The 25,065-nt window shown below is 41.9% G+C and overlaps 1 protein-coding gene across 1 annotated transcript in view; it reads left to right on the forward strand.

The window, feature by feature from the left end:
- Positions 1–22,688, forward strand: part of TMC1 (transmembrane channel like 1) — a 654,455-nt gene extending 631,767 nt beyond the window's left edge. Inside the window, exons 15-18 of the mRNA XM_078677802.1 lie at positions 185–310; positions 10,589–10,667; positions 10,754–10,865; positions 21,874–22,688. Of these exons, the coding sequence (XP_078533928.1) occupies positions 185–310; positions 10,589–10,667; positions 10,754–10,865; positions 21,874–22,076 (520 nt within the window). The 3' untranslated portion in view covers positions 22,077–22,688. The remainder of the gene's footprint in view (positions 1–184; positions 311–10,588; positions 10,668–10,753; positions 10,866–21,873) is intronic.
- Positions 22,689–25,065: the final 2,377 nt, after the last annotated feature.

Below are 25,065 nucleotides of genomic sequence, written 5' to 3' on the forward strand. Positions count from 1 at the left end.
AACACAAAACCTTAAACTCAACATGAACAATTATGATAGACAATCTTATTAACACTCCCTCCTCCACCACTGCAAACACCTTTAGAACAGCCGAACTCCGTCAAGCTTCAAAGTTGGCCCATTGACTTTAGGGACATGGCAAAATGAGCTTGAATATAAATGTGTCTGTTGTTTTTTTTTTCAGTGGTAAAGAAAAAATGTTTGCAGCGATTACAGAAACCTTGGATAATGACTTCCCGGCTTGGTTCGCAAAAGTTTTTAGCTACGCATCGAATCCAGGACTGATCCTGCCTTTCATTCTGATAATGGTGTACGTATTGCCAGCACCTTTCAAATGTTGTCATTATACTGCCTACACTCCGTCACAAGGGGGTCACACTGAAGCATTGTTATAGACTTGGGATTTATTAGTCACTAGCAGCCTGTCCCGACATTGTCCGGGTATGAATAGCTGCCGGCCAGTAGTATATTGTTTTGTAGGATTTCGTTTTGATAGCATTTTTTATCTGTGACAGGCCTGTGAAACGCTCCGATTCACAGTGCACTGCTGATGCACTTAAGAGTGCGCGTTCATTAGTGTGTGAACTCGAGTTTCCCTACTTTATTTTTACTTGCAATATTATATAGCGCGAACTCGACAACATGGCATGAGCACAATTTACATTACAGAAGAACACATTCATTTGTGGTAGGCACGGGGTGACAAAGCGATTTGCCTGGAATCACAGGATGTTAAGCTGATGCCGAGATTCGAACGTAGCTCCCCAGCTCTAAAGTTCGCAATTCTAGAACTTGTGGCGGGAGGTGTGTCTAAAAGTGTATGTCGCTGCTGGCCATCAATGAGAGAGACCTGTGCATTTTTCAAATGGGTGGTGAAAAAAATATGAGTATGTTGCTGGAGATGTGGGCCGCCGTGCCACCAATGTACTTACCGGGGGAGGGTAAACACCCATTATTCCGCAACTCTCTTTCCGCATACCATCACTCCGCATACTTTCATTATGAAAGTACCATGACTCCGCAATGCCATTATAATGCATGGCATTATATTTTATATGCTTTTACCACGCATATTTTTTACAACGAAATTCGTTGTAAATGCATGAATGGTAAAAGCATGTTTTTTTAAAATGTTTGGATAAGGTAAGTATGGGTACAGGGGTACATGTTTTGGGGTACTGAGGTATATGTTTTGGGGTGTTTGGGTATTTTAAGGGTTCAGATATAGTTTTGGGTTATGGGGTACAGCGGTAGTTTTAGGGTTCAGGGCTAGGTTTGGGTTTTGGGGTATTGGGGTATTTTTAGGGTTCAGGGCTAGGTTTGGGTTTTGGGGTACAGGGGTATTTTAGGGTTCAGGGGTAGGTTTCGGTTTTGGGGTACAGGGTTATTTTTAGGGTTCAGGGCTAGGTTTGGGTTTGGAGGTACAGGGGTATTTTTAGGGTTCCGGGGTAGATTTGGGTTTTGGGGTACAGGGTATTTTAAGGGTTCAGGGCCAGGTTTGGGTTTTGGGGTACAGGGGTATTTTAGGGTTCAGGGGTGGTTTTGGGGTACAGTGGTATTTTTAGGGTTCAGGGCTAGGTTTCAGTTTTGGGGTATTGGGGTATTTTTAGGGTTCAGGGCTAGGTTTGGGTTTTGGGGTACAGGGGTATTTTAGGGTTCAGGGGTAGGTTTGGGTTTTGGGGTACAGGGTTATTTTTAGGGTTCAGGGCTAGGTTTGGGTTTTGGGGTACAGGGGTATTTTTAGGGTTCAGGGGTAGGTTTGGGTTTTGGGGTACAGGGTATTTTAAGGGTTCAGGGCTAGGTTTGGGTTTTGGGGTACAGGGGTATTTTAGGGTTCAGGGGTGGTTTTGGGGTACAGTGGTATTTTTAGGGTTCAGGGCTAGGTTTGGGTTTTGGGTACAGGGGTATTTTTAGGGTTCAGAGGTAGGTTTGGGTTTTGAGGTACAGGGGTATTTATAGGGTTTAGGGATAGGTTTGGGTTTTGGGGTACAGGGTACAGGGTATATTTATAGGGTTAAGATGGGTCAGTGTTTAAGGGTGTTGGGGTATTTTAAGGAGTAAGGGTGGGTTATGATTATGGGGTGCAGGGGTATTTAAAGGGAGCAGGGTGGGATTAGCACACGATATGAGACATGGCATGAAGGGCGGAACATATCACACCCCCCAGCGTTTGTCACACCCCTAGCACACGCCCACAGCACAACGCAGACACGCCCACAAGGGACTACTTTGCTGTCACGGTTCTTTTACCTTATAAATGTATATGGTGGGCGTCTGCATAGCCTATGTCCTTCTGCTGCAATTGCCCTTTCCAACGCTGTATTGGGTGTTGTGACTGGTGCAGTGGTTCCTGAGATTACCCGCCTCAAAGGTTTGGGCTCTCTCTTTATTATATTAGTATAGATTGCATGACTAATGGTAATTTAAATAAATGTGCACAAAGTCGGAATTCACTCTCTTATTCTCTGTCCTCACAGATAATCACTGCTGTTGATCAGAAATAGATTACTAAAGAGAGAAAAGACAGTGGCGGGTGGTGACATTTGAAAGTGGTAGGACGTAAAAGTTTTGGATGAGTGACCTGTGGCGAGGAAGTATTGCGAGCAAGCCTGACCGTCATAAGGGAGTTTGGGGTTTTTCTCTCCTGAGAATATTTTGAAGAAAAAAGTGGGTGAAATGGTGCATTTTCAAGCAAATTTGAGAAAGCAAGAAGGTTAATAAGGCAATTGTGAAAGTGTAATTATGACATCAATAAATAGATTTCATATGATAATGGAAGAAAGGGAGGGGGACATTTGAAATAGAGAAGAAAAAAGGAAAGGCAACAAACAGAGGGGCATATTATCAAGGGGGTTTATCTCCGCTTTTTTGGCTTTAAAAGCCAAGAAAGCGTAGATAAAATTATCTCCCTATTACCTAGCTGTCGCTAACACCAGTTAGCGACAGCTAGTAGGAGATAGCAAACATCTTGGGCCCCACTTTACATGTCAGTGATATTTATCACTAATGACATGCAAAGTGGGCGTGCCAAGATGTTAGCGACTGGAAACAGTCGCTAACATCGCTATCTCCTATTACCAACTTTTGGAGATATTCGCGCTAAGCGCGAATATCTCCAAAAGCTAACACCTGCCCTGAGCAGTTCTTAGCCATGTTATCCAATGGGAGGTGGATAACATGGCTAAGAGCATTAGCTCGGTAATGCATGAATATCGCTGACTTTTCAGCGATATTCATGCATTGCGGCCGTTTTTTATCGCATTTGCGATAAACCTTGGTAATACCAAGGTTTATCTGCGATAAATATCGCCACAGCTCAGTGGTAAAATTTTGTCTCTAACCAAGCAATAGCGATAATTATCGCTATTGCTTGGTAATATGCCCCAGAGGTTTTAATTAAAGGGCAGTTTTTAAAGCTGGATTTAGGGAATGTAGGGGCATATTACCAAGCAATAGCGATAATTATCGCTATTTCTTGGTTAGAGACAAAATTTTACCGCTGAGCTGCGGCGATTTTTATCGCAGATAAACCTTGGTATTACCAAGGTTTTATCGCAAATGCGATAAAAAACGGCCGCAATGCATAAATATCGCTGAAAAGTCAGCGACATTCATGCATTACCGAGCTAATGCTCTTAGCCATGTTATCCACTTCCCATTGGATAACATGGCTAAGAACTGCTCAGGGCAGGTGTTAGCTTTTGGAGATAATTGCGCTTAGCGCGAATATCTCCAAAAGTTGGTAATAGGAGATAGCGATGTTAGCAACTGTTTCCAGTCGCTAACATCCTGGCACGCCCACTTTGCATGTCATTAGTGATAAATATCACTGACATGCAAAGTGGGGCCCAAGATGGTCGCTATCTCCTACTAGCTGTCACTAACTGGTGTTAGAGACAGCTAGGTAATAGGGAGATAATTTTATCTCCGCTTTCTTGGCTTTTAAAGCCAAAAAAGCGGAGATAAACCCCCTTGATAATATGCCCCGTAGTGAATATTTTTGAGATGGCATTCAGTTCAGTTTGAGGATTCAAGAATGTAGAAAGAAACAGCATTATTTACTTGTGAAGATTGAGCTTTATTGAAATTTTAATAGGCATTGGAATCATGAAAACATCTCTCTTTTGCTAGACTACTTCTAGACCAGGATTCCAGCTAGGTCAGTTGATCAGGTCAAGGTTTGAAAGTGAAATATTATGAGTGGACGCATATGTCGAGAAAATACTTGGGAACTAATGTACACATTGAAAAAGATTCTGCAGGTCAACCTCAGGTTTGACTCAGAGTATTAATTATACATCAGAATGGGGTACATTTAAATGCCACTGGTTTGCATTGACACTGGATGGAAGGTGAGAACATTTTCCCAGACAGTTGAAGTGTTTTACCTGCATTCCAGTGCCTGGAGAGCAGGGAATACAAACACTGGTGTGATTGAGGTGAAGGAGAAAGGGCTCCCTTTACAAATTTTATGAACACTTTTGTTAGCAAATGAATGCTGATTAAACTTCCTGAAGCTATTGTTTTAGTAGGTGCTATGGGTGAGTAGGGGTGGAGTTTCAGATTAACGGAGACCCTGTAGGTCAGGTCAAACATTGTCTACCTCTATTTCGACACAACCAGTGAAAATGGTGCATTATTTCTCCAGACAGAGATTAGAATTGTTAACATATATGAACACATTGCGTCTCCATCCAAAATGAGTAGTCATGGAAATTTACATTGAGGATCAGTGCACCCCTCTACATTTCCAAGCAATATAAGGTACACTGTAAATCATATGAGTGTGCGGAAGTAGAACAGGGATTTTTGAGTTATTAGATAATAGCACAATCATTTTCACACTTTAATGCAGAGCCCTCACACCTCTTTGTGCCTCTGTTGTGGGTGCTCCATACTAGAGACAGTCCTGCTCTGAGGGACATTACTATACAAAGGCTGTGTCTGGAGTGCAGCTTAGAAGGTATTTGAACTGTAAAAATATTGAATTTTACGTTTCCTTAAGAGGAAAGATAGCTTCTGCTGTCCTCTTGTTTATGCAGATATAGGTAATTTTAAAGTGCGGTCCTTTGTTAAAAGTATGCACCTTTAATTCCAGCCACATCCCCATGACGTTTATCTGAGATAAGGGAGACTCAGAGGCCCCTCATCATATTTTGCAGGGAGGGGGCATCATCTTACATTATGCCGCTGCTGCAACTCTCTGTTGCCTTTAAGAATAATATTTTTCATGCCCTGGGCTGCTGCCCTTTTTTTTGCTTTCGTTCACACAGACCTACCTACTGTCTCTCAGTTGTCTACAACCTCTAGCTGTGTGTTCTTCCCTCCCTTTGTACTTGGAGTCTCTTCCCCTGGGTCATCATAAACTTCTACCCTCTGTATGTTTGCACCCAAGAACCCCCTTACTAAACCCCAGCACCATCATCCACAGTGTGCTGACCCTTCCAAGCTGTACCTCCACGTGTGACCTGTGCGTGACTCATTCCACTCGTGGGCCTGTATGGGGCCCAAGAAGAAGTTAACCAACTGCAAACAGCTGAACAGGTATTACAAAGTTATTTGTATAACGTACGCTATGTAGGAGCGCCCAGAAGCTGTTTGTTCATGCAGTGTGCGCTTAACAAAAAAAAAAAACGTCCCGAAGGTAATTTCATTTGCCCTTTTGCTACTCCCTTCTCCACCTGCACAGCATGGACGTCCTTCAAGCCCATCACTTGGCCTTTCACACTCGCTCCAGCAACTACTATGGCTGTTTGACACCCCCACAGATTTATGAGAAGTCGTAAATCAGATGCAGTGGCAAAAATGTATGCCTTCCTAGGGAAGTCGTAAGAGGTACACAGCAGAGAAATATCTTTATTTCTCCTTGTTTTTCCTTTTTCCATGTGTGCTGCATTCTTCAGCACACATAGAAAGAGGAAAATGCCTCTTGTGATTGTTTTTGTGCAGGAAGGTTTAACCCTGAGCCCCTTCCAGCAGTTTAACGCTTCAGGTTAATCATTTCCTTGACGTGCTTGCAGCGTGAGTCTTGCACCACGTTGCTCTGTATTTAAAAAGTGACGCATCCAGGCATATGTTTGACCTTGTGAAGCCCTGTGCCACATTACGCCTGCATCTGGTATGATGTGTGCAGGGTGGGCATTTCCACTGCAACAAAGCCTTGTAGGAGTAATGCAGTGAAGTCTCTCAGATTGCACTGCGATAATTCTAGGACACCATTGCGTCAAAACCTTATGACCTGCCTCATGGGAGGCGTAAGGGTGATGCAGTGCCAGAGGAATAGGCTGGTCCCATGCATTGCTAGAATTGTGTCATGCTTGCAACACAACTGTAGCAATGCATGACTTTAGCGCTGCCAGATACATCAGGATTCCAGACGTATCTGTCATTGATTTTGCCATGGAGCCCTGTACATTGAATACAGCGCATCCATGGTGTCGCAAGCAGGGCGCAGTGAAAGTTGTCGCAACATATTTTATTGCATCGATGCAATACTTTTCATGAATGGGGCCCAGGAATGCACCCTATCTTACTGATAGGGCCCATCCCTGTCCTTTTGTTGTGGCGCTGGGCAGCGCAGCAATGTTCCATGCAGCACTCTCCAGCACCCAAACATCTAATATGTGGACCCAAGATTTTGCACCAATTTTAAGACCAGCTATTTGCTGGTCTTAAAAAACTGCCTCTAACTGGACTGAGCAGCAGTTTGGGGGAATTATCACCGTATGGGAATTTCATTGTAAATATTGCAAAGTGGGGTTATCTGCAGTTTTTGCTAGGGAGCACCCACCTTGCATCTCATTTCCGTTAAGACCCACTAACAGAAGTGGTGATCTTAAAAATTTGCATTTACGCAGGAAAAGTACTGCTGACTGCAGTTAGCCGCAACTTGAAAATATGGAAAGAAAAAAAAGCTGGTCTAATGTCAAAAAATAATTGACGCTACAGTGGCGTTAAGTTCTTGTACATATGCCTCTTGGTTCCGCAGGTCCAAAGTCCGTTTTTAACTCTCACAGTTTTTGCTTAAAATACATCTTGCATTTCGACACAACCAGTGAAAATGGTGCATTATTTCTCCAGACAGAGATTAGAATTGTTAACATATATGAACACATTGCGTCTCCATCCAAAATGAGTAGTCATGGAAATTTACATTGAGGATCAGTGCACCCCTCTACATTTCCAAGCAATATAAGGTACACTGTAAATCATATGAGTGTGCGGAAGTAGAACAGGGATTTTTGAGTTATTAGATAATAGCACAATCATTTTCACTTATTTTCAGCTGAAATGACCAGGTCCATGAGAACCCCCAAAAAAGATGTGGGGTTTGAAACCCACTGACCCCGCTCTTGGGAAAAGGCATTTATAGTGTGTTTGGGAGAGTTTGTATTGCTACTACTCTCCATTTTTACAACACTTTAAGCTTACGTTTCTAGAGCTATACACAATGGCAGGATAAAATACATAATTTGAAAGTGAATGTTTCCGCCTAGTGTTTCAGAAGTTAGGGGCAGATTATGATGGAGGATTATCCGCATCCTCCGGGCTGGCGGAAGCCACCGCCGGCCCGGAGGATGCGGATAATCCTCTGCGGAGCCTCAAAAGACCCACCGCCATATTAGGATGGCGGTGGGTCTTGAAATCTGTCCGCAGCTTTTCCGCCGCGGTCGCCTTCCGACCGCGGCGGAAAAGCATTAACATGGCTGGCGGTGTCTAGCAGACACCGCCAGCCATATTAGGATGGCGTAAGATGTATGCTTTTCCACGGCGGCATTTCCGCCGTGGAAAAGCATATGGACCTTCACTTCGGGGGCCCGTTGCGGGCCCCCTGGGTGAAGGAGGTGTGGGAGGTGCACATGGGGGGTACCTATGATACCCCCCTACATTTGCGTGCACAAAGCGGCAGGCACCGCGCGGTGCCTGCCGCTTTGTGCATGCAAATGCACAACTTTCATTTTTAACATTGCGGCGGATGCTGCTTCAAGCAGCACCCGCCGCAATGTTAAAAATACAGGATGTGACCGCCAGGGTGGCGGTCACATCCTAATTTGCACGGAGGGACCGCCGCTGCCCCTGCGGACGGTCCCTCCTACTCTATGGTGACGGACGGACTCAGGTCCGTCCGCCATCATAATCAACCCCTTAGTTAGGACTGGTCAAATACGTCTTATAAAGCAATATGTCAGTAGGTTTGTATATGTCACTTATGTAAATACAACTATGTTTAATGTATGTTTGTACTTTGTTTTCAAGTGTGTTCAAGAACTATGTGTTGCCCTTCATGATGACATGCTTTAAATGGCCCAAATTTTTTTGGGAATAAGCCAAAGAAAAGTTAAATAAATCACGCTGGCTAATAAATTAAAAACATTGGTTCTTTTTGTTTTTGAACCATTGACAAACATGGCAACTAGATAATTTGTCTGTATAAAAATACAGGTGGTCCTATCTAGTTTACGCAAGGACCCAAGCCTCCCTTGAGTAAAAAGCAGGTCCAAAGTCAGCTGCTTTGACCGTTACGCCAGCTACCATCTTCTGCCTTTAAGCAATTGGGGGGAGATTTACAAGCCCCTTGCGTCACTTTTGCACCGTCGTTGCGTCACTTTTGTGATGCAGCGGCGGCGTAAAAGTTGCGGCCTATTTACAACTTGATGCATCTAGGGAGATAAGTCACGTTGTAAAACCCTGCGTGACATTATACCTGCGTTGGTATAATGTATGCAGGGTAGACGTTTCCACGCAGGAAAGCCTCGTAAAAGTGACGCAGTGAAATCTACAAGATTTCACTGCATCACTTTTAGGATGCTACTGCATCACAACCTTAGTCTGCTTGAAGCAGGCGTAAGGAGTGACACACTGTATTGGGAATTGACCGCAACACGCATTGCTGGAGTTGCGTTGTGCTTGCGACACAAATCCAGCAATGCGTGACTTTTCCGTCAACAGATGCATCAGAATTTCTGATGCATCGGTCAATCCTTGCACCATGGTCCGCCGTATTATAAATATGGTGCATCCATGGTGCCGCAAAGGTTTTGCATGGTGGCGCAGGAAAAGTGATGCATCTCAGATGCGTCTCTTTCTTGTAAATCTGGCCCGTGGTTTGAAGTCTGGCGAATCTTTTGTTGTGAAAGCGCAGAGTAGGAAGGTCACCAGTCTTATAAGCCAGAACAGGCTATTTGTTTAGGGGCTGACTTCGTCCCTCCACTCTAACTGCTTATAGTAGGGGATTAAAAGCAACGGCAACACGAATTGCCATCCTCTCCTCCAACTTCACACATGAAGATCATTTATTGAATTCACAGTTACTCTGAGAAGACATATTGCTGACATACTTTTGTTCTGCCCTTGAGAGCAGACGGCAGTGTTGCAAGGGATGAGTCAAAGCACCTCAATCTCTGTGGCTCCAATAAAATACCTGAAAGACAGAGCCTTACACCAAAGGCTGCTCCCACATGTCTCACAAACTGCTCTCCGATGAATATGCCTCTTTATTCAGCTTGCCGTCACCCTGCATGTTGTTACACCCCAGTCGTTACAACAACCACATTGTAACAACGCATACCATTACCCCGCACGTCGTAACAATGACTTGCGGAGGGAGGGCACAGAATGTTTGAATAGTATAATTTACTATTCCAACTCCAGTCTGTGCGGACAGTAGGGAAGGTGTTGGATATTAAATCTAACACCTACTCCCCCCTCCGCAAGTCGTTGTTACACCTTGCGGGGTAATGGTATGCATTGTTAGAACAAGGTCATTGTAACAACCACGTTGTAACAACACGCGGGGTGATGGATTCATAACGCGGGGTGATGGATTCATAGTAAGGGCTGTTTACCCTCTCTGATACGTCCTTGTGATGTAAATGGTCAGATATTGCTCCTGCTTATGGCTGACCTAGACGCATTTCCAGAGTGGGAAGGGGACCTGAACATTCCCAAATTTGGTGGGGGTTGTGGAAGAAGAGCTTCCCATTTGTTCCCAGAGAATTATAAAAAAAAGACAAACGTGGAATTGCTTATTGTCGCTGACTTTTACCAATGCAGACTTGTTCTAGTAGCACTAACATCTAAAATGACACAAGACGTTCATGATAGACCATCTGTAAAGCCGAGAGTGCTACAACTATCGATACGAATTACTTGGAATATATGTGGATTCCCACAAGTCTAAAATGAAACCAAGTGCTGACGAGTACAGGTGTGCATGTATTACATTTTAAAACCGATATTAGTATGTTCTATTATTCAACGGCCTTTGAATTTTTTGTATAGGCATCACATTGGCTGATATTTGACGGAAAGACAGAATGATGCATTCATATTACTTTGTTTATAATTCATTATTAAAATAGATGTAATAATAAGCGTTGTTTTCACTGTCATTAGTTCTTCACTAGTGGAATGGCCTCCTCAAGCATAAACTCAGAGTAGGGAGACATTACTCTCCCGGTGTGATACATAACAACTCTCAGAGATCATATATAAAAAACAACATTATTTGAAGAATAAGAAAGGGCTTGTATTGAGAGGGGGCTGTTGACAAATCATTTGAAACTGCTCTTGTTTTTGTTTTGTCTAGCATGAGCATTTATTATTTGAACGCTACATCGAAAGCGTATTTGGCACAAAATCTGGAGCTAAGAAAGAAGTTACAACTTGTAAGTTTTCATCAAGCATTAAATATGAACCAGTCGAGTGTGTTTATTTCAAATAACTACATTTTAAAAAACACTTCTCCTTTTAGCAAGCTGAAGAAAACAAGAAAAGAAGCAAAAAAGCATCTGAAAAAGTAGCAGACAATGCCGAACCCACTGCCAACCCAAAAGAGCATAAAAGGGATGGCTCACCACACAAAGGTACAGAAAACTAAGATTTTAGAAATGGATTTCAGATTGGCCTAGTCAGATTAAATTGGTGTTTCATACTGTTATATAATTTCTACTGTAGACTATACCAATAAATAATTGCCTAAGAAACAAGTTAACACGATACAGGGACAAAGAAAAGCAGATAGTGCATATTGTATGTATATCAGTAAGATTTTAATTGTATAACTTTTATTATTTGTCATGGAACTTCAATTTTTTAACTGCAGTGAGCAAGATATCAAGCAACGACTGGGTGTGTGGTGCTTCATCCACAAAAAAAACACACACACACACACACACACACACACACACACACACACACACACACACACACACACACACACACACACACACACACACACACACACACACACACACACACCCCCCCACACATATATTTAACAAAGACATCAAAGTATATACAACTCAGAAAGTAAATATCAATAAATAGCAGAACATAATACCTAATGATGCTGTAGTTTAAACAAATAGAAGGGAAATCGAGTGGAGGATGTAATGGTCTCATGGATTGCTGATGCTACATCAGTGCTCATGGGTGACATTAACAAAGTGGAAGCTGTTCCTCACGGACAGCTGTCCTTTTGCAGATGGCCATTAGCTGCTCTAAGGAGCGAACGCAAATCACAGTTGTCAACCTTGTCACCATAACTGAAGTCTCTGATCACTTCTTCTCCGCTGAACCCTCTAAGCTTGACATATGTCTGCTCCCTTACAACTAAGGACGCAAGACCGGTCTTGCACAACATTGCTTCCCTCAGATCCTGGTGCGCATGGCCACTGACCATACTCAGTTGGTCCTCAGAGCATGGTCTGGCATTCACATTCTGCTGGGGTTTGTTGAAGCTATGGCTATGCTCAGCTAGTTCAGAGAGCACGATCTAGCATTTCTATCTGCCCAGTATTTGGCACCTCCCTCTCATATCTATCTGAATATATTCTTTGGCATTTAAAACAGTGTAGGTTAACACCTGAGTTACATAACAGTCACCTGCCTGTTTAGTGATGTCCCAAATTGTGTCAATGGTGACGTGGCAGCACAAGCACTACTGGTACTTTTGAAATGATCACTGTGTGTTATTGACTCTCATTACTGTGGACCACAACTCCCAGCAGTCTCTAGCAAAGAGGAACATGAAGTGACAGACTAACACCACTCCTGTTAGCCAGTGACTACATCTCCTCACCGGAAGCATGCCTTGGTACTAATTTTCTTAGACAGAACAGTGGCAAGGATTAATCAAAAGGATGCAGCTAAATGTTTTATGCCATTCGCTGCCATGCTCAGTAGAATGCTGCCTGAACTTGTCAGAGATGGGAATAATGGTTTTCTGTGTGTGCTGGACAGCTACAACTAGTGTGTGAATTTTTAAGTTACCATTTGGACTTGGTGACTATCAAATTGTACTGCTGCTTAACTTGTTTCTTACTGATTCTACAAATAAGTCTTTGTGCCACATTTACTTAGAAATGTTGTTATGTGTCTTTGCATGAAAGGGAGGCTGCGGAACAGCGGCATATATACAAAAATATGGTGCTTCTGCTTTCATTGAATCTGATGGCACACTTCAGGCTACCATGTGCCACACACAATCTTTGCACCACAGTGGAAGGGCGTGTGCATGATGCCTAGCATTGGTTTTGTAATGAAAGGGTATTCTTGCAGTACAAAAAAACTCCTTTTAGACATAATTTAAAACCTTTCTAACTTTGTATGTGTGTTGTACATTATAATGCACATGAAAAGTTAGAAGAGTTCTGAGAAAAGAATACTTTTATCAAAATGTATGCATGCCCAACTGAGGCATACAGTTTAGGTGCAGGGCTCAGACTACCCTTTTTTATAGGATGGGACTGGAATACAAATCCCAGATCAAGACTTTGAATCAGTTTGCCTCACTATTTGTGACAATGCACTGGCTTAAAGCCTTGATAAAGCTGACCCTTCATTGATGCACTCAGTATTCCAAAATGATTCAAGGTTTTAGATAGTTTACTACTTTAACTTATGAATAGCCCTAAACAACATTTACTTCACTGAAGCAAAATAAATTAGGCATCGCAATATCAGGATTTCAAATCCCTCTTAATCCATTCAGATTGTATACATGAAGAGTGCATCGTCTATTATACACATACTTTTTCTTCTTTTCATTATGTATGAAATTTGCAAAGTTTTTACAATTCCTCAATGTTTTTGGAACCTTATTTTGCCTAATTAGAATGAAGTTCAAAAATATGTTTCTATACCAAAATGAAATAAAATCGACCTAATGTGAAAGACTCGACAATATAACATCAAAACAATCATACGAATTACAGAAATTGTTTCCTACACAATAATTCGTTACAATTCCACTCAAACGTCATTTGAAATTGTCCCCTCTTCTAAAGTTCACACATTTTTCACTGATTCCAATGTCTTGATATTATTCACTATATGTATAAAGCTTTTCTGACACCGCAGTAAGACACCAACTAAACAGCAATACTCTCCACAATGTGTGCAGTCCTTCCTGTCCATCAGGTAGTGCCCATCCACCACCTGATATATGGAGAGTCCTTTTCTTTGGCATTTGGAGTTCAACTATTAAAAAACATTACAAAGAACTGTTGTAAATGTGTCACTTGTTCACCCCATCTGTGAACAAAAAAAAAGTTTGCAAGCAGTTAATTTACCAGTGTTCACTTTGCAGCAATTGTTTCTGAGTGCCAGCTTAATTGAAAAACGTGTTCTTATGTTTCATAGATTTGAAAATGTAATTGTGTGGCATGCTAGCAACTCCAAAACACATACTTAATGTATGTATCTTTATTTCTGGTAGATGATTTGTGCTAACTGATAATTCATCTTAATAAGATTGAGGTTTGCCCCACCTTCTCTTTGCCGCATGGGCACCTAAATGGATAACAATTGTAGAAATACATATGCTCTATTGATTTATTGTTATATTCTCACTGAGTTCAAGGATTTGAAGTATTCAGCCCTTTACTCACAATTGGAATTAATTTATACTGCTTAAACATGGAAATGTACCTGCTTTGTGTACACTAAGTATACTTTGAACATTTTCAGGGGGTTTATCGATCAAATACATCCTTATATGCGTTTTTGCTATTGAATACCGTTATAGGTTTGTTATTTCACATATCTTGAAGGTTTACGTCTGTTTTAACAATGTTTCAGTGCCTATGCAAAATAGTTTAGTTATGATTTTTTTACTAAAAGGCATGTTTAATTCAAGTTGTTTTTCAGTATTTCGGTATTTCTCATTGTATTGCATCTATCTAATACTTCATTTCTAGTAGGAGTATTCTGTCTAGTCAGACTTGCAAGTCTTCCACCATATCATCTATAAGACACCAGCACAATATTATGCAGTTTTTGCAAATTACATTTTCCAATATATTTTCCTATTTTACGCTTATAACAAAAATTCATGATTAGCGTCACCCCATCCTGGTTCCATTATTATGCTTTCTGATGCTCTCAATTCCTCAACATTAGGAATGTTCCCGCATACATTTGTGACATTACAATTAAATATCATGCATTGCACTAATGGCTCGGGTCAGATAGACTTAACAATAAATCATTTGTATCTATAATAATGTGTTTAATGCCAAGAAGCATCTTTTAAAAAACATCACCATGTTTAGCTAAAGGAATGAAAACCAAGCTGTTGCTTGAGAGATCTGTTGTCACTTGTGTATTTGCTTCTGGGTTTTCAGCAGTCCATACAGTACACCAGTCGTGCTCTTTAATAATGCTGTTGGTAGCATATTGATGATTCTTTGAATCACAGCCACTGGTATATTTTCTGTTTCCTCGGATAGGATAAATGAACAAAAATGTTAGAACTGTTTCCTGTAACATTTTGATAGTTGAAGTACAAATTCCAAAGAAAAATACTCTTTTGTTGTAAAATGGGATAATTTAACAGGAAGTGTGACACTCATCATGGCGAGAGTTGGCCAAACTGGCTTGGTGGCCAAAATACCTAAGGTACCTTAGGTGACATCCTCTTAAATCCCCTTTGCAAGGTATATTAAAAGATCCATGTTGATAAATGTCTTTCATTTTCAATATTTATTCGTATGGCACAATAATAACTTTCATAACTTTCTCTAAATAAAAGATAGAGTGAAATCTGTTATTGAAATTGCACAGATTTGAATGTGTGCAGTCTCACTTGTAACATGGTATTTAGCTTGTGCTCCCATTTTTGAATGCACCTGACACGGCTTGCATTTATGATATAATCACTCTGCAGCTGGGCCTAATCTTTGCAAAAAACAAATACATCTTGTAGTGTAGTTCATTTATTCCCAATAGGCTCTGCGCATTGGAATAGTATATCCTATAATTTAGACATAGGACTGAGGTTGACTAAGTCTCTATCGAATATACTAAACTTAATAGTGAGTGCCAGCTAGCTCAGAGGTCACTAGAAACTTTCTCGAATTCACAAGAAGGGATTCGTTTCTGACAACCGCATAAACATGACAATTTTGTTTCCCAAGAATAAGAAATCTATCTCTAGAGTCGTGGAAACAATAGATAAGTATTTCACTGAGTCACTCATGCATGCTTCGTTTCTACAGAGGTGTAGAGAAATAGAGAGACGGGCGTTTTCAATAAAAGGTTTATTGGACAGTCTTCTTTCTCATGCAAGTAAAGTGAACTGCCACAATCGTAATGCAGACTGCAAAGTATAATGCGTACAACGAGAACAATATTATAAAATAATACTGTAAGAGTATTGTATTGTTTCTAAACCAGATATCAATACATACATAAACAACAATGGCTAAAAGTACTCAACTGTTGCTTCTAAAATACGCCTACCCCAATGTACCTAACCTAAGTCTAGTACATGGAAGGGAGTAAGTGTGGAGTAGCATAGGTTTAGTTTTTCTTTGCCAAGAATCTATCCAAGGTTTCTCTAGGTTCTAATCGGCTCCATACCTTAGTTAGAATGAAGGAGGTCTGGTATCTCAGTCTCGGGACTCGATTTCCAAACACCCTGCAAGGGGAGCTTGGAAACACTGGAGCTGGATTCTCGCTGGGAGAAAAGCAGCCTCTCGATCAGTGCGTGAGCTGGAGGGTCGGCTACCTTCGGCACTTGCTCTAGAGAGCTGCGTCGGGCAAGTAGATAGTTGAACTGCTCCGAACCACCGTATCTTGCTAGAGCAAGTGAAGGCATATATATACCTTGAAGGTGCCTAGTTTGACATAAAGTTGGGCATAATAACGTCAGTAAAGAACCCCAAGGGAATAGTAGTTCTGTGTAAAGTACATGAGTTCTTGGACATATCAATATTCAAGCAAGGGGAGGTCCCTGACTGCTTAAGCAGATTTTCCAAGAAATCGTTGTGACGTTTTGGTACGGATGGAAGTAGCCATGCCTGTATTTGGACTGCATGGGCTATGTCTAAATAAGGGAATGATTTATATGCCTATATTAGGGCAATGTAATTTTTACCTATATAAGGACATGAATCGGAAAAATTCACTTTGGATCCTACAACGCCATACAACAATCTGACTTACATGGAATTAAATTTAGCAATCAAATTGAAAACATTGATTCTGTTCTCCTTTGAGCACTCGGGTCTTGCCTGAATATAGTTGCGCCTCAGCTTGTGTGGTAGATTTTGCTGCCGATATGAGTGGTAAAAGGTTTTTCTGGAGGCTCAGATCTGGAAATTAATATTTAGGCAGCAAGAGCTGTTTGCCTAAATCCTACAAGCACAGTCTGATCTTTGGACATAAAGTAAATCAATTCAGCCAGTTAGTTATTTACTTGGGGGCTTAGAATTGCTGTACTTGTGGTGGAGGACCGACCACCTCCACCCCTGCGGGTCTGCCCGCTGTGCTCAGGTATGGTGGTCAGAGTGCCACAGGAGCTCTGCCTCCACTGGGAGCTCTGGATGTTGCTGGATTGATTTTAGGGAAAATAAAGTAAAGTCTTCAATCTTGGAGAGATGGGGAGGTGTGGCTAATGTCTGACAGTAGGTTGAATAGTTTTTGAATTCTCAGTAGTTTGTTCAGTGTATTTGGGGACAGGCCGGATTAGTTTCCATTGCAATAGCCAAGGCATTTCTAGAATGTATGAGCACTATTTTGTGTCAAAACTGTAAGAGCAAAAGAACATGCAATAGGAGGGATGCACTTGACTTTGGCTCAATTCTGACTTGTGGCAGGAAGGGTAAGTCTGAATCATGGGTGGCCACAGGTCATGAACTTAGTTGTTTGGAATGGGAGGCAGACCCATAAGTGGGACATTTTGAACATTTGGAGACCTGAAGCCACAAGGCTAAGTAGAAGGACATTTAGGGCTGCTTTTAGGAGGAAATCACAGCAAGTCAGCATACTACCCTGTACTGTGTGACAGGGAAAGGGCAGGCATGCTCCATATTTAAGGTAATATGACGCATTCCTATCTTTTCCCTTGTGTTGGCACCCTTTTGGCAGCCTAGCCCAACGCATCATAGTGCAAGCGTCCCTGTGTTGGATGCAGGATTGTTTTTGTGCAGGAAGGGGCATTTTCCTGCACAAAACTAATCCAGGGAGGCATATTCTCCTTTCTATTTATGCTGCAGAATGCAGCACACAAAAAAGGAAGAAATGAGGAGATCGTTCTCTTTGTTACGCCTCCCCTGGGAAGGTGTATATTTTGGCACATCCCCAGCTTTGCAAGTTCTTGTAAATTTAGGGATTCGTCAAATCCATGGAAACAGCCACATTACTCCAGATTTTATAATCCACTCAGAGCCACACAAAGTGGCTTTGTGTGGCTTTAAGAATCGGATTTCGAGTTTTGCGTCACATATATAACATGGTGTGTGGTGCAAATGTGACACAACCCTCTCATAAATGAGGCTCCTAATGTAGTGCTTTCAGGCAGAGGAATTTTACAATAATCTGGTTCAGTAGACAGTTCACATTCAAGTGACTGGCAGAACCTCTTAAGTTATGTCTGGTTCATATGGATATTGTCAGCAAACTTGTTTTGACGGTGTAGCTGCACGTTATGTGTGTGTAGCATGGGCACATAAATATTGAGGAGGCCAGGTAACAAGACTGACCCTTGGTGCCTCTCAGACAGGATAATCATGGTTGGTAAAAATAGTTTTCACATGGTGAGAATGGTGAGAATGGAGAGAAAAAGGCAAACTGTCTTGTTGTGGTGTAGTCATACACCTTAAGGGCCTAATTATGAGTTTGGCGGTCCATGGACCACCAAACCCAGGGTGGCGGTGCGCACCAGCAGTCACACCGCCGTACTATGAGTTTGGCAGTCGGACCGCCATTGGAACACCACAACGGCCAGGGATCCATACTCCATCTACAGTGGCGCGGTGGTGTGAGGCCCACAATATGCTGCAGGTGCCACCACTGCTCTGCCAAGCGTATTATGAGTTTCCTTACCAGCACAGTTTTCATTGTGGTGAGCCTGCCATGGAAAAGTGTGGCAGTGAGGAAACTACAAGGCCTCCTGTTGCCTCAGGACCACGGAGAAGCATGCAGGGGGCACAGAGTGTGCCCTCCTGTATGCATGCACCTCCAGTTCCTGCACGGCCTGGACTTGACAGTTAATTGTTTTTTTTCTTTCACAGCTGCTGCTGTGAACAATGCCCACTCAGAGCAGGAGAGGATTTAAACCCCCTCGAGCTCTGAGAGGCCTTTGTTTTTGCTAATTAGAAAATGTTGCCATCTAGGGGCGGAATGTTCTAATAGCCTTGGAGCCTTTAAAGGCCTGCTCCCTTGTGAAAGGCCCTCGCCTTCAACTCAGGACATTAACGCTGGGACAGGCCTTTATTGGCTGGCAGAGCACGTTAGGTCAGGCTCTAAGTCTATATTAGAACATTGTAATGTTGGGAGCTTCAGTGAAGACAGTGGAGTGCTCCAGGATTCCAATGGCTGTTAAAAGCCTTGAGCGCCAACATTCCAAAGTTTGTTGTTCTCATCTGTTGCTGCGAAGAAAGGTCTCATTGAGCACGAGGGGATTTAAATCCTCTCGTGTTCCCTGAGGTCTTTGTTTAATTTGTTAGAACATTATGCCCTCTAATTGTGGAATATTCTGATATTCTTATAGCCCACCGTAGCTGGGCTACACCGCCCATTAAAGGCCTGCTACCTTGTTAAAGGCCTTCACCTTTGGCTTGGGTCTTTAACGCTGGAGCGGGCCTCTAATGGTCAGTATAGCATGCTACAACGGTCTATAAACCTATATTCTTTCTGATTGAAAGAGAACTAATGTGACAATGTTTAGACCATACAGGTACTTACAATGTGACGCATCTGGGAGATGCGTCACGTTGTAAAACCCTGTGCAACATGTAGGCGTTCCTGCGCAGGGGTGGGCGTTCCTAAAAGTGGCTGAGTGAAATCTACAAGATTTCACTCAGTCACTTTTAAGCCCATGCTGCGTCAAAACCCTGCACTTGCTTGAAGCAGGCGTAAGGATTGACACAGCATTAACAGGTTAGGGCACCCCCAAGCCTTGCTGGAACTGCGTCGTACATGCAACGCATCTCCAGCAATGCGCCGCCTTTACGGCAGCAGATGTGCCACGCATCTTTCCATTTTTGCCCCATGGTGCGCCGCATTGTAAATGCGCCGCATCCATGGTGGCGTAGCCGTGACACACAATAACTGGTGTATCCCTGCTGATATGCAGGGATGCGCCAGTTATTGTAAATCTGCGCCTATGTTTCTAATTATGCTCCGGACACGCTAGGTTAGATTGGGCGTCAAAAGATGTGGTAACCAACAGCAATCAACCTCCAATCCTAACTTTTTTGAAGTTAGGGTTCACTGCCAAATGTTGGGAGTTAGAATGCAATGTGAGAGATGCAAGGAACAAGGAAAACGAAAGATACTATATATATTCCTACAGTATATAAATAATCCAGTTTCATTGGAGGACAATGTGCCATATCTTCTCGTCCCACATTGCATTGGTGAATATGAAGCAGTTTAATTAAACTGGATGAGGTAAACTGATTTTTATTCAGCAAGATGTCGGAATGATACAAAGAATGCAAACTAAGAACCTAAGACAAGAAGTTAAGCTGTATCGTTTTTCATTGGACAAGTAGTGCTGCATCTACATGCAAAAAATACAGGGCACTAAAATGGTAACTTCGAATGTACTCTGTGTAAAACAGCAAGTGATAAAATGTGTGTGGAAATATGTAATTGAAATATCGTATACAGCATCACAACACCGACAAGCAAAGTAGGGGTTTCATGTCTGAGAAATTGGCAGGAATTTGTGCAGGAAGGAGCACTTTCCTGCACAAAAACAATCCAGAGAGGCGTTTTCCTCTATCTACGTGTGCTAAAGAATGCAGCACACATAGAAAGAGGAAAAACAAGGAAACATATTTCCCTTGTTACCCCAGCTCTGGCTTAAGGTTATGACGCTACCCCAGGTTTGTGTGATTACGTAAATCTCTGGCAGCACCATAATCCATGGGTGCTGTATGGGAAAGCCTACTGTAATGCACAGGGAAAGCCTGCTTGATGCACCGTAAGGCAAGGTAGCAACTTTTGGTCGCCTCATAAATATGACTCAGAGGCTTCCGGCACTGGAGCATCAAAAGGAGTGAGGCTCCTGTGGTGCAAGCCTCTCATAAATAAGCCCCTAGATCTATAAGTTAACTGAATTATTTCTTGCCTCTGGAGGATGCATAAATAGGTCCATACCTTTTGGCCTCCATTAATTTATGATTTACTATCATTCATCCATCTTCATACGTATTCATCCACATGTTTCTTCATCAATACACCCATTTATCGTTCCATCTCCAGTTAATTATCCTTCAAACTCCATCTTTTCACCTTTCTCTAATCTAGTTTGTATTCATCCACCCATAACCTTAACCTCATACTCTCATCCATCCTCCCACATAATCATCCAGTCATACATCCGCCCCCATCCTTTTCACACTTTCTCCCTCATTCTTCCTCCCACACTCATTTTCACTCAATCATATTTTTGCTCATCGCTCATCTTACACATCTCATCATCTTTTCACCCATTTATATATCCATTCATTTGCCATATTTTTAATGTTCACTGGCCAATCCTCACGCTGTTTTATCCAACTGCACCCTAGTGTATTCTTCTGCCTAACCTCACAATATTATGAATTCATCCTTCTTCACACTCCTACCCATCAAGCCACCAATTCATCCATCCTGTTTAAAACATTCATGTACATATCCATCCTCAGAATTTTGATCAATCCATCTATCTATACCACACTCTCATTCATAAAATCACCTGTGCTAATACTCTCACTGATCCACCCTACCAGCCTTAAATCCTCATTTATTCGTACATCTTCTTTCTCTCACCATATCAGTCATTTATCCTTTATGCCCCCATTTATTCAATCATCGTCATACACCTCTGATGCACTCGCTCACCAGCGCAACCCTTAGTACAAACGAGTTCCCTTACAATATAAAGCCAGATCTTATAAGTTTTGTTGATGCTTGCTCTGCAGAGGCATAGCTTCGGGGTGGGGGGGGAGGGTATTTATGTTACACCCCCAACTAATGTATATTATGATAAATAGTTGAGAACAGATGCTTTATGTCCGGTATGGTGAGATGACTGACTGTAGGATTTCACCAGGAATGTTTTCATACACAGAGACAAAAGCACATACACACTCCCTTTTGACTTTGAAAGTCCTAAAAAATGTTGGTTGTTTTACAAAACGTGTTTTTTCTCTTAGTACTCCCACCAATCTGCATTCATCTCCCTTTCCATTGCCCCTTAGCCCCATCTCATGCACTCTGCTTGTCATATGATGTATTTTTAGATTACATGCCAGCCTGATTGCTGAAAAATCTGAAGCTCATACACCCCCACCCCCAATCTTACTGACCAAGCCACACCCCTGTTGCTCTGTCTTAATAAAATACTATAATTAATCGTCTCATGGTGAATTACAGAACATCAGAGAGAAGACGGCGGCCATTCCAACAAGAGAGCGCATCGCCACAATGAGGAGGGGTCCTCTGGAAAGAATCTCGAGCCACCAAAGATCGCTGTGACCCGACCACCAGGGCCGAGAGCACCGTCGGGGGCGCAGGGAAACCCCCGGATGCAAGGCTTCCCTGCAACACCACCAAGAATGCAAGAGGGCCATAGATAGTCCCACATTTACATGCATTCCGGATATTTCACAAAACGTATCTGGTATTAAAGCTTTTTTCGGGAACTTTGTGTTCGTTCTCTTAAATAATTCACTAAAAACCAGCATGTGACGATGGAATGCAGCCAAAATAAACTTGAACTTCATTGCTCTTTTGGACACTTTTGAACTATTTCTACCAGTAGTAAACGATGTAGGTGGTCAGATCCGTGTATCAAGCAAAGACCAATACAGTTTGTCAGAATTCTCCTGATGCAGTGCAAGTGCTCGCCACTTAAGGTCATTTCATAATGTATTCTAAGTTTCAACAAAACTACAAATTTAAACTGTATTCTAATGTCAGCAGCAGGTGTGACCTGAACTACAATTATAATTGCTTTGTATATTTCAACATATGTTTAAATGTTAGAGTTAGATTTGCAAAATTATTTGAATACATTTCAGTTTCACCAATGTTCTGGTGTATAACAATGTCATGAGCTGCTTTATTAGCTGAGGATCGTTAATTTATTGCAGTGAAAATCAGAAGGAGGATAGGAGCAGCACTCAGAGTTTAATACTATTAAATTGCTTCTACAATGAATATTGGTAAATAAAAGATTTCTATTGGTATACCAGTCTTGCTTTTAGATGGTGTAAGTGCCTGCTGGGTGCATAGGTGATTGCTACAGTTGCAACCTACAACCTATCTTTCATCAAGGACTTTCTATTCCATTGTCAATGCCCTAGAGTAACAGAAGTGGTAGGGGCTTCAAAATGTCACGGTCAAAATATTGATTTGCAACAATATCAACTCCATAATGTCGACTATGTCAAGGCCAGGGGACGTGGAATTAAAAATAGTAAATTAATACTTTCCTAGATATCCATACCTTCTGTATATAGTGGTAGTCAATATTATGACTTGGTAATTTTCGAGGTTAGGCAGGTGGATATTTCAGATTGTGGCGAAAGTCCACCAGGGCAACAGTGGACAAAGTCTCAGTTGACGGGTCAGGGAGAGTGCCTATCTAAAGGATACCTAGTACCAACACTCATAATACCAAGCGCCAGATGTATCAAGGACTTGTGTTGTCCTTGCATCACGCAAGGTGACACAAGAGCAACACAAGCCCTTAAGTGAGATTTAATATGCAAGTTCTTACAGTGGGAGGAATTCAATTTTTTTGTGTAAAAGAAATGTTGTTTATTGATTGTGAGTGTCTTAAATTTGTTATGCCCCCCATGAGGACCATCTGCAGACACTACAACTATCACAGCGGAGGTTTCTTCATTTGGACGTGGACACTGATGGAGCGTAAAAGTTTAATGATGGTTGCATCTTTCAATTCTCACCATCGAATGAGATTTAGGACAGTATATTTTGATTAAAAAAATGTGTAAAACGGTTGAAGACGAACAACTTGAGATTTTCCACAGCATTGTGAAAGCACGCAGAAATTTTATGAAACGTAAAAATGTGAAAGATGTAAATAAAGAGAGAGAATACAAACATAGTTAACCTAGAAAATGGGCTGCTGATAACTTCTGAAAATGACAAATGAAATTAATGCTTACGTAATGAAGCACTTAAAAACTAAAAAAATGCTGAGTTTAAAGATGCTTGACCATATGAAGATTCAAAGTTTTATTTAGTACTGTGTGGTACAAACGTATATATCAAAAGTAACATGTATATTAATCTCTTTTAAAAATATAAACTTGCACAATACGGTTATAGTAATCCTAATATTGCTATGCAACATTTAAGAGAAGATTAATGAGTGAATTAACTGGGAAAATGAATTAGTCATATTAATGTGTGCTTTAATTTAATCATAAAGTGATAGAGTTTTCATGTAGGCCTCAAATGCTTTCTTTGAAAAGCAGAATCTAGCTAAAGTAAACATTTTGAACACTGTGAGAACCTTTCATGACATTTCTTTCTTAGGCTTTGAAACAACAGACTCTCTCTTGAATCAGCAACACTTTTGACAGAAATGTATCAATACAATTGCAAACCCAGAGAGAGCGTCTGGGAACGAACAGACAGTGGAAAAAGTGGATTTTCTTACTTCCAAGCAAAAGATGGAAATATAAAATTATTGAATTTGATGATTTTGAAAAAAGATTACTTAAACTTAATGCTTTTGGATGTCTTAGTGAGGTATTGATCACACCATGACAGCCCACTGTGGACAACCAATGGAAACCATATTGTATGATGGAAAGAATGCTTTGTGGGAGGTAAACTGAGAGCTTTTGGAATTCTAATTGCCCTCTTGGAGAAGGAGTCAGGGGATGGTTGTTATTTTACATTTTCCTGCCTGGCATGCTGCCTGACTGAACTTTGATTTCTTTATGCTAATCCCATTTGAAGTGAACTCTCCAAACCGACTCAAACCTGTACTTGGTCACTGGTAAAGTATTCAGGTACAACTCTTCAGCTAAAGAGTTTATGGATTTATTTTCCTGTGACTCATTGCGCTTCGACTCTGCATAAATGGTTGCGATCGGCCCAGAGGTGAGGAGGGCGAGACGGGGCATCCTTGCCCAGAGGCACGCTCCAATTCCTGTGAGCTTTGTCGTGTGACTGGGAGAGCTTGCCACTTCCGTCTGTCCCTAACTGAATGGCGGAATGAGAGGGGTGTGACTCCCCGCTGGAAGTGTCCAATATAACTTACTGTGAGGTGTGCAGCTTAGAGGACTGCGCATTACAACCCCCTTTGGCCTTTCCACCCATGAGGCTTTTTAAAACCGGTTTGGCTGCTGGTTCTGCTCCCCACAGTTACCAAGGGGAACCAATGCGCCTGTTTGGAGGAGGACGCTATTTGTAGAGGGACTGCAAGTCCCAGGGGGCTTCTCTACCGCCCGCACCTGTGCTTGCTCTATCCCGCCGAGGACGCTGAGGACTGAAGCATCAAAACTGAAAAGGAGAGTCAGTCTGTGGGAGGGTCACAGCGACCAATACTGGGGAATGGTCCGAGTAGGTCTGAGGGAGATGGGAGGA

This window comes from Lissotriton helveticus, chromosome 2_1, assembly GCF_964261635.1.
Source record: "Lissotriton helveticus chromosome 2_1, aLisHel1.1, whole genome shotgun sequence".
NCBI lineage: Eukaryota > Metazoa > Chordata > Amphibia > Caudata > Salamandridae > Lissotriton > Lissotriton helveticus.